The sequence below is a fragment of the Thunnus thynnus genome, chromosome 15 (assembly GCF_963924715.1).
Source record: "Thunnus thynnus chromosome 15, fThuThy2.1, whole genome shotgun sequence".
In the NCBI taxonomy this organism is placed as follows: Eukaryota; Metazoa; Chordata; class Actinopteri; order Scombriformes; family Scombridae; genus Thunnus; species Thunnus thynnus.
Window position 1 is genome coordinate 29,706,176 of NC_089531.1, and position 25,986 is coordinate 29,732,161.

The window sequence follows — 25,986 nt, forward strand, 5'->3', positions numbered from 1 at the left end:
GAAACTACTCTTCTTTATGAAGATTATTTATGATTATTTTCATTATCGATGAATCCTTCTGGTTATTCATTTGGTCTATAAAATGGCAGAGAGTAGTGAAAAATGTCCATCACGATTTCACAAAACCTGAAGTGACATCTACAACTGTCTGGCTTTGTTGAATCAACAGTCCAAACACCAAAGACTTACAATTTATTAACATAGAAGACTCAGAGTTTAAGAAAGTGTAACCAGTACATTTTTGGTATTTTTTCTTAAAAAAAAAAAATTTATCAGAATTGTTGCAGATTTTTTTTCTTTCCATAAACTAATTACTAAACTAAACTCATTGTTTCAGCCCAGAATGGAAATTGGGAGCCAATGGGCCCCGTCCCTCCTGTCTCTCCCTGAGAGAGCAGTGAGACAGTATTGAGAAATGGGCTAAAACATTGTTGATTTGGGTCTTTTTATTGGATTTGTGGACAATGGGGGAAAAAAATATAGAAACGATAGACAATCTTTATTGTCCTAAGAGGAATTTTTTTCCACAGCCTGCAGAGCAGAATAACACTAGACATACCAGTTGTACTGGAACTCTGCCAAAATAAAATACAGTACACAAGATTAACAAAATCTATTAAAAAAAATTCATGACTTTTTATAGCTATTTAATAGCTTTCGATAGCTTTTACGCTAATATTTACGAGAAGCCCTTAAAGTGTTGAGAAAAAAAATGGAAATACCAATATCTTAATTTCCATGACAACTGGGAAAACTCCATCTGCTGATGAAGATCACGTGATGATTGAAAGCTCCAGAACAGCTATTATGATTTCAAGGAAACCGACCAAAAAAGAAAACAAGACTAAGAATGTGACTAAAGGCTGGAACCAGCCTCTCCATGCTGCACATAGACAAACATGTACATTCAAAGATGTGTCTGTTACACTTGCAGGTACAGCTTGAATAATGTTTGAATTTTCTGTTTCAAACCCGCTTCCTGCCAAGAACTGGATCAATCAGCTTGCATGTCTGCATTATTATATTGTTGAGATTTGTAAAAGTGTATCAGCTACAATGAGAGCAGGATGTCAGAAATTATTTTTACTGACACATTTCTGCATCAGGATGATTTTTTTGCTAGATTTATATATGCTTTTGAAAGGCCCTTAAGGCCAACATCGGGGCGGGGGGGTGGGGGGTGGGGATGTCTCAGACGCAGCAGCCAGTGATGAGGCTGATCTGCGCTGTGAAAAATAAAAGCAGCTTGAAATCCCTTGACATGCAACTTAAATGTCCTGATACGCATCCGCTGTGTAAACAAGTCTGTATTATTTCAATCAGGAAAAGAAATCCATCATTCACTAATTGCACTGACTGCATATTCATCAAAAACTACACAACAGTACATTACAGGTACTGCAAAAACCTGTCAGAATACTACGATAGTCTTCATCTGTATGCTGCTGGGGGCTGCCAGGGGACTCTGAGCTGGAAATAGGAAGAGGAAGGACTCCATCATTGAGAATACTACAGTTCATTCACACTCTTCAACAGCAGGGACCTTTCATTCATACAGACCCACTATCACGATGTGAGTGGAGGGCTGAGTGTATCGAGGTCTGCCAACTTTTATCTCAGAACCCAAGGATGTGGGGCTACTTTACTTTCCATGCTGAGATGAAAATGTGTGAAGTGAGCTAAATGTTCTAAACAGGGGAAACAAACAGCTGGTTGAAAGTGATACACTACTGAGGACGGTGCAGGGTTCTAAGCAATGACAGCCGCTTTCCTACCGTCTTTCAACTTTTCATTTTCACACTTTTCCTGTGACAGAAATCGAAGTTTTTACTTGCCAAGCCGTCCAAAGACGCTGTAATCAACAAAACTACTACATATCTAAACTATAACATAAAATAACATCCAATTCCTGCTAATGTAATGTCACCTTTTGTAACATTTTCTCCTCACCTCATCTATTATCTCCATCTATATCCTATATATCTATTCAAATCTATTTAGAGACTACGATATAATCTCAAAGACAGTGATAGCACTCATCTGTGAATCCATCTGCATGTGACTCATGTAAATGTTGGGGAGCAGTGCAGCAGCAGCAGCAGAGGAAAGGCCAATTCTGGTCAACAGACACGAAACGAGCTCCTGTAAACTGCAGAATAATAGGCAGCACACATTAAATATTGATCCCGGTTTGGTCTCTAACGTCATCCAGACATCTACCTCCGTTTATCCGCCGCTCAGGAAACAATCAGCCGCCCGGCCTGAATAAAGCCTTGCCCTTACAGTAATATGTTGGTTATGCTGTCAGGCGCCAGGCAGCCATTTAGGTGCATATGGAGCCAGTTGAGTCTCTACGTAAATGGCTGATGCATTTCGAATTTTTCTTCCTAATTGCTGAGAGCCATCAGCAGCCGCCGGCCTCCTCCCAGCGCGTTTTAATCCGCAACTTCAAACAGCTTTGCTTCAATAAAACCTTCTAACATCTCATCTCATCGCGGTGCTCTTTAAACGAGCATTATATTTGGAGAATCCTGGCTCATTCTCCAGTCTGAGTTAACCCCTAGAGACTCTGGATCAAACAATGAAACGGATTGGAGGCATTCCGCACAACGTTTCCATCACAATGCAATCACAACATCTCCGTTAACACGTCGGTTTTTTATCAACACACAAACTGCCGCGTCGGATTTTTAAATCTATAAATGTTTCTGCATAAACTCCGGACCTTTAAATGTAAATTAACAGTTCGAGGCGACGGCTGCTGGTCGCCAACATGTCAGCCCGCATCAATAAATAGCAAAGCAAAGCCGCTCTATTGTCTATCAGCATATTCACCGGTAGGGAAATGGCACAACAACTAGCCGCCCTGCCGCGACACGAATCCCGCCGCTGCCATTTCAAAACATCCCCAGCTGCAGCCAGGCCTCACGCACATCCTCGGACTCACCTGTGTCTCCTTTCGCCTCAGTGTGTACCGTCTCCGGGTTCACGGTCCGGTCCTGACGCGCTGCAGTGGCTCCTCACCACCAGTCCCCGGCACCGGCAGGCAGCACTGAGCCGCTGATTGGGCCTCGGCAGACGGTCTCCCCCTCGGTGCAGCCAGACAGGACGCTCATTGGCCAGGCACTCACTCCGTGGAGCCCAGACAGACAGCTGAATGGCTGTTCGTTTCTCCAGCAAATCCAGACAGATAGCTGATTGGTCCTCCGGCGCTTGTCGTTGATGGCACTCAGACAGCTGATTGGCCGTTCATTTCCGCGGCGGAGACAGAAAAACAGCTGATTGGTTCGTAGTAGTGTTGTTGTCTGTGTCTGGACGGAGAGCCATGTTAACTCCAATGGACGGAAGAAACAATGTGTTCGTTTACATTCACTGTAGTAACCGGGTTATTACAAACGTCCTGCATCATTTCTTCAACACGATGTAACCCGGTTTCACTGACTGCAGTCAGAGATTCAAATAAACCTGCTTGCTGCATTTCTGCCGGAGAAGCATGTTTTCTTGTTATATCTTGTTTCTAACGGCGTGTTAATGCACGCATGTGCATGACAAAGACCCAAGACAAGGCGTGCATATCTATGACAGCAGTGCAGATGGGTGATAGGAAACGTCATCACTCCTATCCAAAATAATGCAACCCGAAACAGTTGTCTACACTCTGCTCTCTCACGACACGTCCTGACAAAGAGAACTCTTCTGCCTGCAGTGTCATGCACTTCAGATATGCCACGGTTCATAAATATTGTCAGAGGTAGAAGAAGAATCTGATAACTGATAAGCTGTATGCAAATGCAGGTTTTATTGTAACCAGGTTATTACAGCGCATGTATGCGTTATCCTGACTTAACCTAATTTCTTCCTATTCAAGTTTGCGTATACGTAGACAGTGTTAACGACATAAACTACTTGGCTCGCAACGAATCAGGTCGACGCTCTCAGTATGGGTCTATTGTTAATTAGCCTAGCTGTTCCAGCTTCTCATTAAAACACTAACAATTACTTTATGTTTACATTATAAAAAACTGAATGGTCGATTTGTTTTTATAGGCTATGCTTCCATCAGTGACGGGAGGATCACCAACAAGATGCATAGAGACTTTCTGACCTATTTTGCATATTGAAAAATTAAATGGTTTATCATCCAGCCTATGGGACATTTTTTATATCCAAATTTGTGTGTGTCAGCTACAGTATGAACCTGTCAACGAGATGATCCTTTGCTTTCAGTCGTGGCACTGAGCAGAGACTGCTCTGCAGGTAACTGATGCTGTATCATAATGTTTCTATGCATGTCACGTGATTGTGTGGCTTTATTTACATGAGGGTCAAATTCATCCAAGATTATTGTTGGAATTGAAATCAAGGTTTTTTCCTCTGTCTGGTAAATCGCATTGTAACCTACAGATAGGATATGGTCATCTGGAGACACGGCAATGCAATTCTATAATACACATTTCAATATCCTTGTTTACTGGCTGAAGACAATGAATGAAGTTAGACGTTGCTGGTAGCAGCTGTTTATATTCACCACCATGGAGACTGGGCCCTCTAGTGGCTCCACAGATTGTTACTTCACTGAAGTCTACAGTATGAGTATTGGTATTGTTCATGTGTTTAGTTACAATGCTCATTTTATTTCATATTTAGCAAGACAAGTCTGTCATTCACCTCTTCAGATGGCGTCCATATTAAAAGAGAGACTAGAGTTTGTTGGATGTAGACTTGTCCAGGTGATTGCAGGCAGAATACTGAACCCTGAGCTGCAACCAATGGCTTCATACATTGTCAGTACATCATTTACTAACTCTGTATAGATCAGTAGTGATCAAGTGTTCATCCTCCTCCAGCGGGACACTTATTTTGTCTTTTTAACTCTTCAGTATATCTGGTAGATCACTCCAATGGAGTTTGACCTCTGACCTTTTGGAAAAGAGCTACAGAGCAAAATTGACCAGTGGATCAAATCTATTTATCAGCAACTTACTAATGTTTCCAACTGCAGACTTGATGGATTGTTCTAAAGAACTTTTATTAATGACTTATTAACATTTATGATTGCAGATGACCTTCTGTATTATACGGTTGGCTTATTAAAGTGAGAAACTTTTAATAAGGTCATTGATGAAAGGTCACTTTTTATTAATGATTTTGTTAATATTAGTATAAGACCAGGGGCATATTTGCTGTCTTAAGCTCTTAGATCTACTTTTAAACCATCATCAGGAGCAGGTAGGCTAAAGGGTCCACTTACCCCTGAAGATCCTGGTCAACTTCTATTGCATCCTATGGGGGGTGGAGGTGGAGGGTGGAGGGTCTCTTTAAAGACATCCTTTATTGGTTATCCACACACAATAAAAAGCAGCCTGCTTCATATATGGTTAATTGAAGTTCTGTTGTTTTTGCCTTAGAAAAAATGGCATCAACACACCATTTCTGTTGACTGCCACCTAGTTCTTCATGAAGAACTAATGTGTTCTGGTCCAACAGGCTAAAGTTGTGGAATTAAAACAGTGTTAGGATCCACACATTAAAATTTCACCTCTGGTCAGTTAATTAGACATTTCGCAGCATGCTCTATTCAAACAGCATGAAGCAACATGGTTTTAATGCCTCTTTTCATGTGGGGGCAGTATTAGATGAAACAAAATTATATTCTTTGGGATTTACTGAATTTTTGTAAATGTCTGCAGTAGATTTGTGAATTACTTTCAAAGTTTTGGTTTAACTTCAGTTTTCATTACGGGCCAAATATTTTTGCTGAATGGCCAGATTTAGCCCACGGGCCACTACTTGCCTGCCACTGGTATACACTACAATTATCCTGCCTGTTAAAATAATTGAACACATTGTTTTAGTTATTTATTACATACTTTTATTTTTCTAGCAACTTGCACTAAATTGGAATGATAATAAACATTGTTCATTCATAACAGTGTATCCATCCGCCCAGCACCTCTACGCAGCATCTCTGGCCATGGCGTAACCTCACCATGACAACAAGACTCAAGGAAGCTGCATACAGTCCTTGAACCCGGCTGTTGTTCATCAAGAAATAGTTACAGCAGATAATCCGCCTAATACCACAAACTGTTGTTTCTACATTTCTGTTTGTGTGTGGATTATTGTGAACAAACCAGATACAGTGAGTTGATCAGTGAGCTTTAGAGATGTTACTGTAGGTGCTCTCTTTCACTTTGGACAGAGGCTAGCTGTTTCCCCCTGCTTCCAGTCTCTATGCTAAGCTAGGCTAACCATATCCTGACTCCAGCTCTGTACTGCACAAACAGACATGAGACTGATATCCATCTGAGGATCTCACTCACAGAAAGAAAGTGAATAAGTGTAATTTCCTAAAATGTTGGACTATTCCTGTCAAGTTTTTCTCCAGGATACAGATATTATTGAAGAGTAGAAGTCAACTGTGTCTTGGTCACAGGTTGTCATTTGTCATTTTGATTGATGGACAAGCTGCAAGGAGACAGGAGCATGTGGGTTATTACACACATGCGATGATACAACTCTCTGGTACCTATATGGTTCTCATTACTGATGTTATAGTGGGTGAAGAACACAGCAGTGGTAAACACAGAAGTGTGGTGGCAGCAAACAGAGTTTCCATTAGGATGGTTCTCTTAGGACACAGAGAGTTGTCTAGGAGTTGATGATCCTGGGTGGACAAAAGAACATCCAACCTGGCTGTAATATTTATCACACAGAGGGCCAGCACGCAGAGACTGGAGACAGAGGAAGGCAGCATTGACTCACAGTAGTCATCACAGGACAGGCTCATGTGTGGCCTGATGGGAGAGAGCAGAATATAGCAGAGGGGATGGATGAGAAAACAGCTTGGCCATCACGTCACTGAGAGCTGAGCAAATGCAGTGATAGATAACAGTGACTCATCCTTACTGTTTACATGCAGAGCAGAACAGAAGTAGAGAGTTTAGAGAGCTTTGATTTCAAATCCAATAACTGAATAGCTGAATTATCTGTTATCTACTTAAAGGATAGGCGCACAAATTTTCAATTGTGTCTTAAAACAACAGTCAGGTGTCCATATGAACAGTGAAAGAGGTTTTCCTCTCTGTAATTATTCCTCCTGTTCATACTGGATATTAAAAGATCCTTCAAATGTGCTTTCAATGTAAGTGATGGGGGACAAAATCCACAATGTGTCCACACAGTCATTTAAAAGTTGATGTGAAGCTTATATGAGGCTTCAGCAGTCTGAGTTAGTCATATCAAGTGGATATCTGACACATTTACAGTCTTTTTAGCATCAAATTCCCTCTTTGTGTTTCCTCGGACAGTGTTTCCCTGTTGAGCTGTGGTGAAAGTATAGTGACAAAAAGAGACTTCAGCACTAAAAGACTGTCATGTTGAAAGATATCTACTTGATTGGACTCATATGGACACTGAAGCTTCATATTAGTTTCAAACTTGACTGTTGATTCAAGACAGACTTGAAAAATTGTACACCTATCCTTTAACATAGAGGTCAAGAAAATGAATGTACATATGTAGAGACAATTCCAGAGGGAACATAAAGAAGAAAAGTCCTCTACAGAGTGGAAATGGAGCTCAAAAGCCTTCTTTCTGCTGAGCAGAGGTGTGGACTTGAATCACTTCACTTAGACTTAGGCGTCTTGACTTGGAATGACTTAATATCCTCCCCAGTCCCAGAGAGCGCAAACATCAATAGAACCTCTGCAGCACTGCAAAAGACTGCAGACTGAGTCTATAGAGCAGAATATGCTGAAGTGCCAACAACTTCCACCATAAATTTGCCTTGTTACTGTTAACGGCAGCACCAGCTGAAGCTTTTTATTGCTACTGCTGCTGCTGCTGCTGATAGTTCAAGCTGGACAGTGCAGCATCCTGACTGTCACCAATACATCTTGCTACATCATTATGACTCAACCTGTCTGAAGCTCATGGGAAATGGCATGTACCACTTGCATGGCATGTACCACTGCCATAAGGCAGTATATACTGTATAAATAGCCTGCAGCCCACCACTGATCCCACTCACCACTGAGGTACAACTGTTACATCATTGTGTGCTGAACCCCCTATATTTACAATATCTTTTTTAATATGATCATTGTTCCTCTACAGTTACCACTGAACACTACAGAGAGACGTAATCTTTCGCTCCATAGCTCAGATGCGTTGGCACTTTTAGATAGATACAGTGACAGTGCCCAGTAATACACTCACTACATTCATGTAAGTAGATCATTCTGTGTACTGTGCAGCAATGTGCTGGATTGAGTTTACATAGTTTAAAATACATTTTTAAATTTATTTCATTTCATTTTTAATTTTTTATGTCCTCAAATTCAAGGCTCTGAATCAATACCCACATTTTGCCATTCAGTCTGTTTATCAGTCTAATTTAAGATATGTTTGTTTGAAAGAAAAAGCTCAATAACACCCAAGAATTTTAGGTTTGTAAAGTCCATATCCATATTTATAATGCATCAATAAATATTATAAATACATTACAAAATATATAATATATATGTTTTTAATGTGAATACTTTTGGATGAGAGTTTTTAAGGTGTTATTAAATAAGATCAAGATCTCTTTGCAGGAAAAACCTGAGAACAGGATCACAGTCAGATGGTTCATTCACATCACAACCACAATAAATCCTAACATTTAACTGAGTTTTTTTAAAAATCTATTTATGTACAGTTTAATAGTTCAATTTTTAAGGATTAAGAGGCAAAGTCTTATTATTTACTCTTTCTTCACAAAGTAGAAAATAAAGCCAAAATGAGAAGAAAAACACAATACTGAGAGACAATATTTAGGGGTTGTGCAAAATGTCTTCACATGATGTGATGTTTGTGATGAGTGAGTGGATGAGATTGTACCATACGTTGAATGGCTATATGTATGTTATTTTTGTGGCTAGTTTGTGCTGTATATTTATTAGAATCAGCTTTATTCTAATATTTAAGCTATATAATATATTCTAATATATATTTAAGATATTTATTTGTACATATTTTAATCACAGTAGGCCTAATCATCAGGAATTGAAAGTCTAAATGCTCGGTATGGATATCAGGAATCCCATATCTCTATCACTGATGCTGCGCACACAGACACACGCATACTGAGGTATCTCATTACTGCCATTAGAAAATACAGAATGATGACTGACAGTGAATTACAGACACTCTCATACCTGGCCTCCTCCCCTCTCTTACTGCATTACAGTTTCTCTGCAGCCAAATGAATCCACGTGTTCCACTCAGACACACACACCTCCCAGTGCACACAGTTCTGAAGATAAATTTAATCAGGTTTTTCAATCCGTTGAACACCGTTTCCCAATCTGCAATCTATCAAATACTGCACAGGACTATATTTAGCCTGCATACAAGCTTTGCAGATAACACAAATACACACTCACACACACAGAGATGTGATTTTCCTGATTCATCATGTGTTTTGTCATTTCTGGCATTCATTTACAGTAATGTGTAAACACTATGTACATTATGAGCAGTAATGTGGTGGTTGGAATTGTATTCTGTAGTATAATGCTATATTTGTCATTAATAAGATGTTTTACCTTTTGAATTTCCAGCACTGTCTGTCAGATCTAGATTCTGATAGAATTGAAAAGACACATTTCAGATATGTATTTATTTTACAGTTATATATTATTGATCTTTTACACTGAATCATTAAAGAGGCTCACTATAATTACAAGACCAGACAGAGTCATAATCAGAACCAACTAAGGTGTAAAAGCAGGCAGGTAAAGAATGAACTGTTGGAGTTACAGTTGTGATGTTTAGATGACACTGCAGATGTATTTGATTGACAGGCTGATTCTCGCAGAGCAGATCTTTCATTCAGCTCTTCTCTCCTCAGCTCTGCACAAAGAGCCCACACATGAACTGGAAATTTCCCAGGATGTCTTTCTGTCACAAAGGTGGCTACCGCTGCGACACCCTGCACGTCACCCACCTTAATTAACCAATCGGCGTTGATCTTTGCGGCTCCTTGTTCACGCTGAATATATTCACTGTAGAAGGCAGGGCTTGCGTCTGTAGGCGGGCGGATGGATGCAATTAAGCAACAGCAACAAATTGATCAGATTGGATCATTGGTTTATCGGAAAGTAAAAAGTGTGCAGGTGAAACAGCCGGAGGACAGAGAGCAGGCAAGGTGATACTTCAGCACGCTGGACAGCTCCGCTCTGTAACAGGATTCCTGCAGGTTTCTTCAGCTCACTGTCAGTAGAAAGATAAGAATCGTTTCCAGGTAAGAATACTGCAGCTTGTGTCTCAGTCGTTTCCAGTACTAAAGTGTGGGAATAGATATGGTTTAGTGTGTTTAAGTGAGAATCAGTGTGTGCATGTGTAGGCTATGTTGGGAGAGGGATGAGAACGTGTCGCACCCCATGTCGAAGTAATGCAGTCCAAAACATGGATCTGAAAATAAGGAAAGACTGAAAGAAAGAGCAGAATGCATGAAGTCAGACCGTCATTCTAAAGAAAAGAGAAGATTTCTCTAACAGTTATTTGGCTTTATTGCAGAAAAACGTGTGTTTGTGTTTGTATGTGTCTGTATGTGTGTGTGTGTATGTGTCATATTGGGATATCTGTATGTTTGAATGGGTTTGCTGAAGACAGAACCAATGCTTGTACGGAGTTGTTTGGTGCAGGAGCACACACAGAGCCCCGGCGGTGCGCCAGCAGAGGGCGCGCCTGCACCGCCTCTCGCTGCAGGCTTAAAGGATCAAACCACTGTTTTCTGTATGTGGTAGCCCATCACACATTGCGTATACTCGTCACCACTGCCGACTACTCAGAGAAGCATATGCTCTTGTGTTCTACTTTTTTCAGTGAGTTTTTGAAGCAGACGTTAGTGTTTATTCATTTAACTACAGTCTAACAATCAGCTTGGTCATTTATAACAGTGAACATCAGAGCCTGTTCTTTATATAGGGATAACCGATTTGAATATTGATGATATGACACAAGCCTTTTTCTGTTCTTTAAAGCTAATTCAAGGTTGATCTGGATCTGTTGTCATAGCAACAAGTGCTTAAGCGCAAACCTGCTGTTCACAGCTGCATCATGACCATGACTTGTCAAGGTGAATCCCATCCATGAAGTCATTTTCAGATACAAATGAATCCTTTCTGTACAATCTTCAATAGCGAAATGTTGTTAAATGTATAATTTCACACAGGACTGTTTGTGGACATGTTGGTACCTCTACTGACTCCACTGAGGGGACTGATCTTTTTATCGCCAAATAATTTAATACACATTTAGATTTTTCCAGTTTTCTTCTGGCCCGTGTCATGTCATCAACAACACATATCGTCATTTAGTGGCTTTACATGCATACCAGCGTTCCTGTCATCAGTGTTATTGTGCCTTCATCATATTCGGAATATGATATGAAAAGAAGAAACCTGCTTGTTATCTCTGTATGACCAATACTATGCAGGTTTCTGATCATCTGTGCAGAAGTGTCTTTGAGCGTCTCTCTGACTTTCACTTTTAGATGGATATTGATTATTTTTTTTCTCACATTCTACAACTTGCAGTGTTCACAAGCCAACACACAGATCTGCATTAAAATTGGTTAAATGAATTTAGATCTTTTACAGCTGATAGAGAGCATTCACATGGTTACCTGTAATATTTTGTATAGTGTCCTGCTGTATTGATTCATAGTGAGAGGACACCAATGTGGATGTAGAATTATAAAGCGTTGTGTAGATCATCGTTTATCATGATATCTTTTGTTTAACTAATTACATGACTCGAGTTACAAACACACCTGCGTCACACACATGCACAGTATCCCCATTTGGATAACCTGGTTATTCATATTTATGTATGGATGATTCATACTCAGAGGTATGAGCAAATAAACTGTGACAGTTTCAATTCCTTTGCAATCAATTTATCACTGGCAGTGAGTGCCTGCAGGGTTATAGCGCAGTTTGAATGGTGCATTTATTTAACAGTGAAATGCAATAATTTGCCTAAAAACATTTAAAGTTGTAGAGATCATCAAGGTCTTTTGGTGTAATGATCAGACTTTAATTTTCACAGTAAAAAGTTCAAAAAGTTGTAAAATAAAATCAGCTCACTTAGAAAAGAGATCAGTTCAAATTTAGTTTGGGACATAATGAGCAGAACAGATACATTTAACATATCTTACTATAACGTCTTACACAGTGACTGTGTATTTGTCTGTCAAATCAAACCATTTGAAGAGGGGATTGTAATCTACACTTTGCTGTGGCCAGTATCAGATTCTTGTTCTTCTGTGTCTCTCAGGATGACAGGAAACTTGTCTCTGTGGGTTTCCACACCTGCATATCCTCCACAGAATGGCTGCATCTTCTCTCTACTGAACTCTTCTGCTCCACCGTCTCCTCCGCCCTGGGAGGCTCCATCCTTCACTGTAGCCGCCCGCTGCCGTGTAGCTGCCACCCTAGTGCTGTTTGTTTTTGCAGCCGTCAGCAATCTGTCAGTCCTGGTCAGTGTGTGCTGGGGACGGGGTTATCGCCTGGCAGCACACCTGCGCCCGCTCATTGCCAGCTTGGCATCAGCTGATCTGGTGATGACGTTTGTGGTGATGCCACTGGATGCCATTTGGAACATTACAGTGCAGTGGTATGCTGGGGACATCATGTGTAAACTGCTTTGCTTCCTTAAGCTCTTTGCCATGCACTCAGCAGCATTCATACTGGTGGTGGTGAGCCTGGACCGCTATCGTGCCATCCTTCACCCTCTGGATTCACTGGATGCTGGCCTCAGGAACAAACGCATGCTGCTGGTGGCCTGGACTCTGAGTCTGCTGCTGGCATCTCCACAGGTACAGTAGCCTCTAGGTTACACACTGAGCTTCAGGTTATGGTCTTTATCATTTTCACCAACTGGTGCTGAGCCTGAGTGCACATGCTCAACACAAGACCTTCAGTTAGACCTACATTTCTTCATTGGACATGCTTTTTTTCACCTGCTAATGTGGAAATGTTAGTGAAATGTAAGTATGGTGTTCCACAGAAACCTATCAGCATTGCCCTGAAGGTGTGCAACAGCTGAAAGAGTTTCAGCTTGCAGCTTGCAGTCAATCAGCCAACCTCAAAATATTAAATAATGTCATGTGACAGCAGATTTGTTGCAAACAACAAAACTGGACATGACACACATTGTGTATTCTCGAAATGTATCATGGTCCTGCATTGCTATCTTACAGAACGTACACATTTCAGTCACTGAGCAGCTCATAAAACGTATCATAGGTGAATGTTGAAAATACATAAAGCGCAAACCAACACCAGGCAGATGGAAAATAACACAAAACAACAAATTACTCCAAACGAGAAATGCTCATTACAGTCAACACAAACCGTATAAGATCAAATATGGCACAGGATTTGTCTTCCTTGCTCACTGACTGGAGTTCTGTCACTGCTGGCTAGAAGACAGAACAACTAAAATCTCCTTTATATAGCTTCTGCCAAACTGGGAGTTGGAGTTCTGGGAGACAGAGATATATAGAATGAAGGTCCTGGATCAGAGCAATAAAATAACCTTACTGCCATGCAGTAAAAGGTCTTCAAATGTATTTTTGCTTGTAATGTAATGCTTGTAATTACAGCTTTTAAGGTAACAGTGAAGTTGCATGAAACTCAACAATTCAAGGAACTGAAAGGATATGATTTGGTCATGATTTAATAAGAGACTTATCTCGCTGACTAAAGTTTTTCATGATAGTTCTGTAGGTAGTGGAACACTGCTGAGGTTTTTACAGTATCTGTATAGTATGAAGAGGTTTTGACTGCAGTGACCACACAATAAGAATTGTATGGTTTGTGCACATTAATATTTGTAGCCCAAATCTATGTTTTATCTGTAGTTTCTGGACAGATGAAATGCATCTGCAGAGGTATTACAGTTTAATCAGAGGGGTCTGGATGTTGATACTCTTCTTTGTGAGTCGGTAGCATTTCTGGGCAGGTTACTGATCCTCTTAAGTTGGACATTCTTTACCACAGGGGTGTATCCCAGCATGCAATTGGTGAGAGGCGGGGTATTTTACACCTTGGATGTCCAACTTGACAGACATGCTCTCACATAGAGGCAGTTTAAGAATTTCCAGTTCACCTAACTGTATGTCTTTGGAGTGTGTGAGTAAAATGAATCACCTGGAGAAAAAACACATGCAGACTCCACACAAAGTGAAACCAGTGAATTTAAACCCAGTATAACCAGTATACTGTATCAGTACAACACTGCTCAGTACTTTATCTATCTCACATGACAGACAGGAAGCCCAGCACACACATTGGTGTGGTTTCTTTCATTCTCCTACCAACGTTATTTTATTTTTCTGATTCATAAATCCCATGAAAAAACTAAATCCAATAATGTGTTTAGTCCTGACTTCCCCACCCTGTCTGTGTCTCTCAGCTCCAATCAGTTCCTACTGAAGATGTGAATCTTTAAAATGGTTCACAAATATATAGTGACATTTTTAAAAAGTCTCATTAACTTCCTAAAACATCTGGTCACTGTAGTTTTTAACAAATGTTACTGAAACAGAAGGAAATAGTGGGGACTATTTTCAGCAGTGGTGCTCTAGTGATTTGGTGCTCTATTGAGGATGGAGTGGGTGGGATTGAGTCAAAATAAATTACAGTGTGTGTGTTCATAGTGATGAAGGAACATATCACCCACTGCAACAGTGTTGCTCACTGATGTGTTTTTAATAGTTTTTGAACGACAATGGAGCCCTATGGCACAGAGGAAGACAATGTATCAGGGTTTGGATACACACACAATACCTTTAAGTAGAATCAGTGAATTGATGGTATGGGTCTGCATATGTGATTTGATGACAAGACATACAGATGACATACAAGATGACAAAAATACAGGATATCACCACACTTGCCCTTTAACAACTCTGTAGTAGCAATTATTAGAATGGGGATTATAGGGTTTTGTCCTGGGGCCTGTCAGTGATGAGCTGTGAGGTCAGAGACACTCTTCACACTACTGCTGTATCAAATCTCTATTTCTGTACATGTGGTCTTCTTGCTAATGTCTTGTTAACTTAACATGGAATTCACTCACAGCACTGCCACTGACAGCCATTTAATGCATAGTAGTTGAGCTCATGTATTATCACTGTTGTAAATTCATACACCAAGTTATTAAACAACCAGTGCAGCCACAGCATCATGCAGACACGAGCCTGGTTAACACGCTAACAGCCTACTTTAGCTTCATTAGTTTTTGACTCTTGTTCCAGAACAGTCAGTAACAAGTGATTGCCCTGATGTTACATTTCTGGTACTGTATAATTCAGACACTGAGGTGCATTAAACGACTTTAATGCACAACATGGAGTCAAAGAACCGGCTACGTCATGCGGTTCTTTGTGTCATTTGTTTAATATAAACAAATATCAAGTTTGTTTGTGTTTTTCTGTGACTGCATGATATTCATCCTTCATCTTAACACTCTTCATCCTCAGCTGTTCATCTTTCGGGCCATTAAAGCTGATGGAGTGGACTTCACTCAGTGTGTGACCCATGGAAGTTTCCAGCATCGCTGGCAGGAGACGGCATACAACATGTTTCACTTTGTGACGCTGTATGTCTTCCCCCTGCTTGTCATGACTTTCTGCTATACTCGCATCCTCACCAAGATCAATGGGCAGATGCACAAGAGCAAAGGTGTGTAACTTTTAAACAATGTGACCTCTGGAGGGAATCAACAATCTGGAGAAGGACATTTGAACCCTTTTCACCTTACACCACTCAGAACTGCTGATGGTTTACAGGATTAGTCCAGCTTGTTACAACTCGGGTCTTTTGTACTTCCGTCTTGTTAATAACATTGTACACATCATCAGTTTACAGAACCACATTTACCCTGCAGACAGTTTTCCTGTTGAGGAATTGACAGTAACTATTGACAATGAAGATCAATAACAGAGACACAGAAACTCAGGATGTATTGAAGTCTTCAAATAGTGTCAAATAAATAATGACTGACTTCATACACTGAAGTAATGTTACTATAAATTGAAAGTTTAACTTTCTCTTATATTCTGAGGTGTTGTCTCTCAAGCAGGGTATTTAGAGATTAAAGGCGTGATCACATTATTACTGTACTGTAACCAACCTGCTAACATGCTAGCAAGCTGAGAACATGCTAGTACGAGCCAACTCAGGCACAATATCTCTTCAGTTTAGCTGGCTTACGAACACTGTGTTTGATTCTCCAGCTCCTCATTCTTTCAAAGGTCAGCACTGTCAAGACAGTTTGCTATTGGTCAATGGCACAAATTCATATAAATTCACCAAATTCAAACTTAACTTGAAATATTTGTGCAGATTTACTTCATCACTCGTGCCTGCCAGTGGGTCCAGCACCAGTGGTGCGTTCGTAAAAGAGTACTCAACTGATTAAGCATTGCACTACTATTACATTTCTTTCAGACAGTTTTTTTTGAAAGGTTTTGACATTTATGCAGCAGAGCCAGAAATATAATCTTTCTTCCTTGTCAAAACCAGCATACATACATTATCCACAATACAACTTAACTGCAGATAGTTTAGTTGGAGATTTGGGAGTGTTATGCTAGGAATGGAGCACCATGGATAGTGTTTGTGACAGCTCAAATAAAGTGGTTTTGATAATCTACAACAAATTGTTGGCCGGGTTCCATCCTGTCTGATCTTTTGACTGCTTGTCAGATTCTTTTTAGTGTTGTCATTGTGTTCCCAGATCTTGGCAATTAATTCGGTGACCATAATGTATAACTTATAGAAATGATGGACAAAACTAATATAAGATCCAAGGGGGTATAAACTGGAATTATCCTTTAAATCTCTGTAAGTGGCTTCACACTATATCTCCCTCCGGCTGTAAGGGGTATTTAAAATAGTATTTGAACTGTGTTTGAGTCATTGGGGGAAAGTTGGGTGGCAGCCAGTTATGTAGTGAATTTGTCATTGCTAAACTTGAAGTGTGACCGTGGGCTTATGCTGTTGATTTTGAAACAATTGTGTAAAGTGTGTTCCAGTGCACTGGCCCAGACAAGCTATTGAACATCTCTCATGAATGAACAGGTTTAGTGTTTTGTATGTGATATTCCAGCAAACATACAAAACATAAGCAAAGAGTTTCATGAGATAAAAACAATGGCTACGTTCACATTACAGGCCTTAATGCACAATTCTGATTTTGTTGTCAGCACCAATCTTTTTGCGTTGATGGTTCACATTCATGTTTATAAGTGACATGTATCCTACCCCGGTGTGAACACCTTTGAGGTCTGAAACTGCCACACATTCGCAGATTTAACTGAAATGTGAACCGCATGTGTTCAAGAACAACAACAATAATGTCAAGTCATAAGCATACAGGACATGGCTATGCTAGCATTCGGTTACAATAAGTTTCATCCAGTTTGGCTTGAATAGAAACTTCTCCATAAATGTTCAACAATTGTAAAACTTCCTCATCTCTCTGTTGATTCACATCACTGTTGTTGCTCCCCTTGTTTTTTACCAGACTGTGAGGTGCAGGCACTGAATGATGATGACAGGCAATATGTGTGTGTGCAGAGAAGTGAGATGTTAAAAAAACACATGAAGTCTGTCCTGACAGCGGTCACATAGCCAGAGATCAGATATGAATCAGACCTAGGATCACATATGCAAGTGACCCAGATCTGAAAAATGGCCCAGATGAAAAAAATCTGATTTGGCTTGTTAAGACATCTGTGAAAAAATCTGATCTGAGGCAAAAAAATTGGATTTGGGCCATTTCAGCATGTAATATGAACATAGCCTTAAATACTAGCATTAAAACTACTATGTGCAGAATTCGAAACTGTCCAATTTTGTGCCCCCAGTGAAAAGACACCAAAACTCCCACACCCTAAACTAGATAATCCCCATCTCAACAAGAAGTGATGGTAATGATTAACCATTTACTTACATTTAAGAAATGTATGATTTCCTTTATATGAGCTTTTGTCCATGTTGTGTTTCTGCAGATGGTGAGCACTGCCTGAGACGTAGTGGAACAGATATGATACCCAAAGCACGGATGAAGACCCTCAAGATGACCATTGTGATTGTTAGCTCCTTTGTCATCTGCTGGACACCCTACTACCTCCTAGGGATCTGGTACTGGTTCCAACCAGCCATGATCCAGAACACCCCAGAATATGTGCACCACATACTCTTTGTCTTTGGCAACCTGAACACATGCTGTGACCCAGTCATCTACGGCTTCTACACACCTTCTTTCCGAGCTGACCTCACTGATGTGGTGGCGTGCTGCTGTGGTCGCCAAACCAGCAACGCCTCGCCTCGCTCTGTTGATCGTCTGTCAGGTCGGAGTGCAGGGGCTGCGGGGGAGATGGAGTCTGATCTGAGCTCAAACCAGCACAGTGGGAACCCAGGATAGACAGCGGATGATCTGACTCTTGTTACCATACACCCAATGTCCTTAACACAGGTGTTTGATGCTCAAGGGAATCTATGAGTACAACTTGACTTTGGCTTTTCTTGCCCTTTAGAACTACAGTTTTCCCAAAGGTTGATGCTCAGAAACATTCTGAACACAGCAAAACAATAAGAAAATACAAGCAGAGGGCAGGGTCTCTGCAGATACAGGCACTGCTACAGTTATAGTGGGTCATAAGTGATGATTGAGAAGGACTACTTTTGTATGAGTCTATACGTTATTTTTTATGAAAATCCTACTCATTCTGCCTTTAAACATCTTGCAGGCATGAAGTCCAGAGCTTGGGAAGAGTGAATTCTTTTGAACAATAGACAGAGCCAGGCTAGCTGTTTCCCCCTGCTTCCAGTCTTTATGCTGAGCTAGGCTAATTGCATACTGACTCCTGACAATGAAACTGATATCCATCTGAACATCTCACTGTCAGAAAGACAACGAGTAAGAGTATTTCACAACAAGTTGAACTATCCCTCTAAGGTTTTGTATTTACCTGTCACCTCCAAGAGAAGACAAACATTGCAAACTGGATAATTACTATTTCCTTGCATGATTGTGAAAATCTCTTATAAACAGTAGTTTGTATTGTAATGAGCTTTTCTTGGAAAAGTAAGTCATTAGTCACTTGGCCAGTATTAAACTAAATATAGATTCTAATAGTCTGCCAAAAATAACCTGTTGTTATGTATGCATATATATGATCAACCTATGTGCAATTTATATGTAATTTATATGTAATAATATACTGAATGTGACTGTACCAAAATGATTATTCTCGAAGTGCAAGCAGGTGTGATGTAAAGTATCAGAATGTCATATATGCTCAATAAAAGTCTGCTGGACAATATCTCTGACAACTGTGAAGGAATTTCAGTCCTGTCTTTTACAACATTTAGAGGTTTTAACACATGTAGGTGTGGTATTGATTAGTCCATTCATGTTCACTGCCCTGTATGGTGATGTGACTCTCAGATGATGTGTGAATGAAAGACCACTGATTTTGGACTTGGGTGCCTGCAGCTTGGTTTGTCTCCAAAATCAATCCTGATGTTGATGAGCTGCCTGAATTTATGAAATATTTAGTTTTATTTGGTGTTATGTGATGTGTTTAACTTACATGATATTGGCCTTCTAAACCAGTAAGAGCAGCCTGCTTCCATAGAGAGGCTGTACACTTTTTAACTTAATGTGTGCCAAAACAATATTAACTCAAAGGTTCACTTACTAGCCTTTTCAGCCATTTCATTCACCTGCATTTTAGGGACTTCATCAGTGAACAGAGTTGGCCCCGGTGGACTACATGTTGAACGTCTGTACATTAAAGTGGTGTTAGTGCACAGCTCTAGCACTTGGATGATCTGATCAGTCTGTGTCTGTGCACTGAGGTACACGTAGACAGGCTATCACAGGGTTAATCTGTTCAATGCTAAAAAAAAAATAAAACAGAGAAACATTAATTAAACAAAATGTCTTTATTTGGTTTTAGGCATACTGGAATGTGATCAGGGAAGGAGAGAAAGCAGAGTACAGTCCAGACATTCAGATAGAGCAGACACACAGAGACCAAGCTGTTTAATGCTGCTATCATGGCTAGCAGATACTTTTATCATTTTGTCATATGAGCTCCACAGTTTCTATGGCAAAGTGCTGGTGTTGTCTTGTAAGTACCTTCATAACTTTAAGAAAAAAGTAGCTCTCAGGCTAATTAAATAAATAAATAAATAACATTAAAGGTTCAGTTCAAACAAATCACAAAAAACCTGTGGTAGTACAAAAGTGCAGGTAATACTGCCAAAGTAGAAAGTACAACTGCTGCTGAGTTTTTCAAATAGTTTTTGAATGCTTTACAGCAAGATTATGTAACTTTTGCTGGATGGTAGTGGTAAATGCTAGAACATATTGTGACAGCAGCAAGTAGAGAAGACTCATAAAGTCAGCAAAATACGTGATATACATAAAATAGGAGTGATGTCAGTTACAGCAATATCTATATATAGTTTGCTTCCATTAGCTAGCATTAGCTACCAAAAGCCACTGGTCACACCAAACCAAGTAAGACTGTTGTAGCAAAAGTGTAATGAATTAAATAAGAATGTGCTTTATTTCTTATTAAGTGATTTGTAATGGCAAAAAATATATAATTTCTACTTTCAAAAGTTACACAGTCTTGCTTTAAGCAACAGGAATTCCATTACCTTCCACTGCATTGGGTTGGTGACAGAAGTCTTAGGAGTGAAGATTACAACACCATTGCGAATGAGTTTTTTGTGATTTATGTGAACTGACATCATTTAAAATAGTTTTTGTGTGAATGTGCTACATAACGTGTAAAACAAATGTACTGTGAAACCCTTGAAAGTCACAGCTTGGTCTCTGTTTCCAGCTGCAGTCTTTTACCTTCAAACCTTCTCATTTTGGCCAAAGACCAAGGAGAGGACCTCAGTCACAACAGGTTAAAGCTTTAAATTTTCAGTTGGCTACAATACACCAGTGGGAGGCTTAGAGAACAGAGAAGCACTTATAATCATTAAAGCATTTTTTTCTTGTTGGTACTAGCAGCCAGTTTCTACTTAACTACAATTTTTTTCTTTTTTGTAGTTCTTTTTCTACTACTTGCTGGCTCTTTAGGGCAGAACATGAGTTTGGCCTCGAAAGCCTTAAATTTACAATCTCTGGAAAACTCACATCACTTGCTCAAAGACCATCATAAAGTAATCCTAACAAAATTTTCATTTCACCCTCACACATGAAAAAAATCATTTGAAATTATCATAATTCATGTTATCAGATCTAGTAATAATAATAACAATAATAAACATTCCAAAAAAAGCAAACATTTGTTTTGGCAACTTTTCCTTTTCAGCAGGAAGAACAAAAGACTCAAATGAAAAGAGGCAGAGAAATGAAACGTTCCAAACAGAAGCAACAAATGCTTTCCATTTTAAAACCTAGTTTAACCACTACACACTTCACACTAACACATTGACTTTTTAGGTCTTCCATATCAAAAACATTTTTTGGTATCATGTTGGTTTAACAGCTTTCAGTTGTGTAAGAAAGGGGGCGAGGCAAAAAGCCCACATCTTATATACTGCTCTGCTTTGAGTAAACCTTTAACACTCATAAAGGGTTAAGACAAACCCTGAGGACAGTAACAGCTTGAGGCAACACACACTTTTGGTCCATAATATATGAGTTTCTTCAGTCATGTAATATGAGGTTTAAACCCTGGTTATTTTCATGTTTTCAGCGGAGAGAAAACCCATTTAAAGTCCATCTGAAATGACATTCCAATTTGCAGTCAAAAATCATGTCAAGGTGAATTTTTAATTAATTGTTATTAAAGTATGATTAGGTAGGCCAGGGTAGGTGTTTGATTGACAGCTATGCTGGCTGGGGCATCCAGACAAAACACTTGCGCTGGTAACACTAACTTATAAGCTAAGGGCAGAAAATGCTTTGTTAGCAGCGGTGTTAAAGAATAATGACCACACCATTTAGGGTATTATCTGAGTAACGTTGTCATTTGCAGGTGTGTTTCTAAGGTTTTCTCTGTGCTGCAGCTCACTAGCTAATTAGTTAGCTGTGTAGTCTGCAAACTGTTAGCACTGTACCTTTCCTCCGGTACATGTGTCCAAGCTGGTAGATAAGAAGGAGACATGAGGAAAAAAGCAAATGTGGGATGTTATTCAAAGTCTGTAGCTCTTTTGTGGTGTTGAGTTTTCTGGCTGTTTGTATATATGGACCTCAAGTGAAATAATTAGATTGGTTACATGCAAAGAAGTTCTCACTCTGCATACATAGAGAACCAACAGCAAGCAACCGCCCTGTCATGAAACCAAATAAATCAAACATGGCTAACTCAGTTTTGGGTAAGGGATCTATGATGAACATAGCAGATCTTGATTAAATATGCATTTTGAATTCAGGTGGACTTTAAATTTGTGTCATGTTCATTGGGTCGGTTGTGTATAAAAAACTTGGCTCAAGATTTACTTCTTAAATCTAACTTTGTGGCTCCTTCTCAAAGCTGCTGCCCTCAAGGTTCACCTGCTATCAGCCATTCACACACATGTATATTATCACGCTCACACGCATGTTTCTGTGCTTTGGTTATGAGGAAGTGTAAAGGTAAAGACTATGAATGTTAAAAATGTAGAGGTATTTGGTTACATATTTCTTCTAAATATTTGGCAAGAATTCAACTACTTTAAAAAAGAAAGCAAGTATTCCATATAGTATTGAAATAAAAAGTCTTTCAAAATATCTGACATTTTCATTTGGTCACTCTTTAAAAGTTAAATGTTAGAATCAACAAAATAAACAGTCCCATGTTGAAGGGGTGCACCTGGAATGACTTCCAAAATTAAGGACATGAAAGATACTTTTTAAAAAATGGTAATGAAATCATGAGCAAAAATGTTTTTGGCTTGGGTTCAGTTAAAGCACTTTACATATAGGTGACCCCTTTCAAACAGGAAAAATCCAAAACTGTGAGCAAATCTAGTCTCTCTTAGAAATAAAATTTTTAAAGGAAAATAAAGAAACCCATCAAAATGTTTACATCTTTGGGTATCATTCAGCTTGGTTTTCATAGAAGAACTTTTTGGATAGGCTGACACGGTGAAATACAAGCCTTGTCCGTGCATTCAGGCAAGTATCACCTTAAATCTTCTTAAGCCGCCAACTCAGTGTCGTTGAGGTCCCAGGGAGACCAATTTGGCATCTGGAGAGTTAACTCAGCAGCATGGCCTAAAACAGTATTTTTTTTGGCTTGTCATCAGTATGCCATCAGGTGTGTGCAGATCAAACATGCATCCTGTTAGCTTGTTTTCTCTGAAGGACTTCATAGAAAAAATAGAATGCATGGCTTAAAATGTTCACAAAGCACTCTTTGAGGTCCATATTTTCCATGAGGTACATCCTTTGCACAAATATGTCTTTGGAGATGGACACTTGTGGGTACATGAAAGCCATGGATATCCACATAATGGAGCAACAATAATGAAGGAGGAAAGACTACATGGCCCTCTTGATATCCTCTGATGTCATATCAGAAAAATGCAACATTTCCAGCAAAACTGGATATGTTGATGGAAACAAAAGGTGACCTGACTTGAACAGGAGGTTGTTCAGGCTCATGTTGATCTCTGGTACAGTAAGGCTTTGGCTTGTGGAGATGATGTCATGCTCTGCCACAGCTATGCTCTCCATGGTAGTCATCCCAGTGAACACTCTCTGGACTGGCCTGGGTGGCGGCTGGCACGGTACACTGGCATTGGCACTGGTTGAGGAAGTAGTTGCTGAAGGGAAAGGGTTTCAGTTTTTTGGTTGAGGTAGGCTAGCACAAGCAGCATCATCAGGCTAACATTGGCCTCAACTATGGCTCAGACATTCTTATCAGACTGAGGTAGCTTTTCTTTGGAGGTGTGCAGCTTATGTGTGAGGAAGAGGGTAGTAAAGAAGGGAGAGTTTACATGGTTCTTCTAAATGGCTCGTACGGTGATAGACAATCATTTCTAATCAGACTCACCTCTGTAAGGCATTCGCAAAGGCCGCTATGTTTCTTCCCTTTCTTATTGCAGAGGAACTGAAGGCAAAGTCAAGAGTTTTGTCACAACAGACTAATTGGCATGTCCCCATAAGGTGAAAATATTTGGCTTCATTTGGGGTTTTTAAGAGTGCACATCTTCACATGTCAGCTTACCAGGGGAGATCTGAGAAATAGAATATTTTGGTTATGGAACAGACTCCCACTGGAAAAGTTACATGAATGTTTGTGGTGTACACAGGACAGAATATAACAGGACAATATCTGGAGTGACAATGCTTTCTGAAGGCTTTTTCTACATGCACATGTGCACATGCACAGGCATTAAAGGCAATAAGCTTTGGTTTGAGGTAGGGATAGAGGATGAGGATGGGGTGGCACAGGACCAGGATGTTTCCTAGCTCTATAAACATTCTGTCACAGTTTTACTAGTTCAGTTTATAAGCAGCAGGTTTTTGGCGAGACTAAACCTATGGCTGACCCCTATCAAAGGGCACGAACAGTGCTCCTTGATAGGGGGCTTGAGTTTCCTGTGAGTAGCAGACTGCTGGTGGGAAGGATAGGGATATGGATGGGGATATTATTGACCAGTGCTAGCCAGTGCCCGTGCCAGGCAAACCTGACGAGTGCTGCTCGATGATGACCTGGCACTGCGCTGGACAGACCACCTGCTGACAGGAAGAATCACAAGAGCAAGAGAGGAAGGACAAGGAATTAGATATTATTCAAGTATGGAAATATGTATGACATGTACAACCAGTGATTTCAACTCATCCTGATAGTGGAGGCCATATGTCAAAAACCTTAGTACTGAGCAAGGTACTCCTGGCAGTTTCCCCTGGCTGTCCACTGCATCACTATGAGACCACTGAGTCATTGTACTATTGACTGATTGTCAGTCAAAATTCAGCTACCTAAGGCTGTTGCTCATCTCAGAGGACCCTAGATCCTGCTCTAACAATTTCTTATCATGACTAACCAATGATGGTGTCTTAAAACCTTTCATAGACATAGTGATACAGCAAAATCTATGGTTCTTACCATAAGTACTTTTGGACTCTTTGTTGGGTAACAATAAGAGGTGATTATTGGGGTATCAATCAAAGAATAATCTTGTGAAAATCTAAATCTGATATCAAACTTCTTCAGGGCTGATAGAGTAAGAGGCTCTTACCCAGGTATTGATTTTAAACTGCGTGGTTTAGGTAAAATATATCATTGTGTCATCTCACAGATGAATTTCAACATCAAATTTCATCCAATACTTCAGGGTCGCTACTTGCTAACAAATAAAATGATAGATGAGTGTAATCCTAAATATTGGCAGCTACTGCTCTTGAAGGTGAACGTCTTACACGTGACAGATGCAGTGGCATCAGCTCTAAACATCACTGACTGCAGTGCTAGATGGACTTGCTTTGATCAAATATACAAGAACAACACCTAAAACTGTAAGGAAAGGGACTGACTACTACAGGTGATGGCCAGTTCATACACTCCTGCAGATGAACAAATTTGAGTTTTAGTCCTAAATATCATATTACAAAAGCATATCAAAGTTGCTGTGTGAAGACCAGGTTGGTCTTTGCTATAGAGCTAACAGGGACAGCATCTCTGAACTATAGGCTGAGGCCCAGTACAGTTATCTGTTTAAGCTAGTTATCCCAGTTTATCTTCCACTTCCAAACCAGTTACTATCCTACAACTATCTGGTAAGCTTATTAGCTATTAGCAAGCCTGCTGACCTGTGATGAATGCATGGCATTGTCACTACATACAGTATGTGCTGATGCCAGTGGGGTTTGGTAGTTAGTCTGACTCAGCAGATCTTTGATTTAGATGGTCTGGATGATATTCACCAAAATAAACCTTCCACTGGTCAAAAAATGCAT

General features: G+C 39.9%; 3 protein-coding genes across 4 annotated transcripts in view; 1 reads left to right on the top strand and 2 right to left on the bottom strand.

The window, feature by feature from the left end:
* gatad2b (GATA zinc finger domain containing 2B) overlaps window positions 1-3,586 on the bottom strand; it is a 54,252-nt gene extending 50,666 nt beyond the window's left edge. The window contains exon 1 of the mRNA XM_067611699.1: window positions 2,948-3,586. The gene's annotated coding sequence lies outside the window, so the exon portion shown is untranslated. The remainder of the gene's footprint in view (window positions 1-2,947) is intronic.
* Window positions 3,587-9,871: 6,285 nt separating this feature from the next.
* Window positions 9,872-19,377, top strand: LOC137198077 (gonadotropin-releasing hormone II receptor-like). 2 transcript variants are annotated; one of them, XM_067611700.1, is made up of 4 exons: window positions 9,872-10,288; window positions 12,328-12,868; window positions 15,539-15,740; window positions 18,074-19,377. In XM_067611700.1, exons 2-4 carry the CDS (start codon window positions 12,329-12,331, stop codon window positions 18,487-18,489), a joined length of 1,158 nt encoding a protein of 385 aa, XP_067467801.1. In that variant the 5' UTR covers window positions 9,872-10,288; window position 12,328; the 3' UTR covers window positions 18,490-19,377. The 2 variants fall into 2 exon arrangements, with proteins under 2 accessions (XP_067467801.1, XP_067467802.1); XM_067611701.1 differs by lacking the exon at window positions 9,872-10,288 and adding an exon at window positions 10,810-10,871.
* Window positions 19,378-20,028: 651 nt separating this feature from the next.
* The window catches only part of si:ch211-57n23.4 (immunoglobulin superfamily DCC subclass member 3), a 35,653-nt gene continuing 29,695 nt past the window's right edge, over window positions 20,029-25,986 (bottom strand). The window contains exon 14 of the mRNA XM_067611702.1: window positions 20,029-24,765. Coding sequence (XP_067467803.1) covers window positions 24,688-24,765 — 78 coding nt within the window. The 3' untranslated portion in view covers window positions 20,029-24,687. The remainder of the gene's footprint in view (window positions 24,766-25,986) is intronic.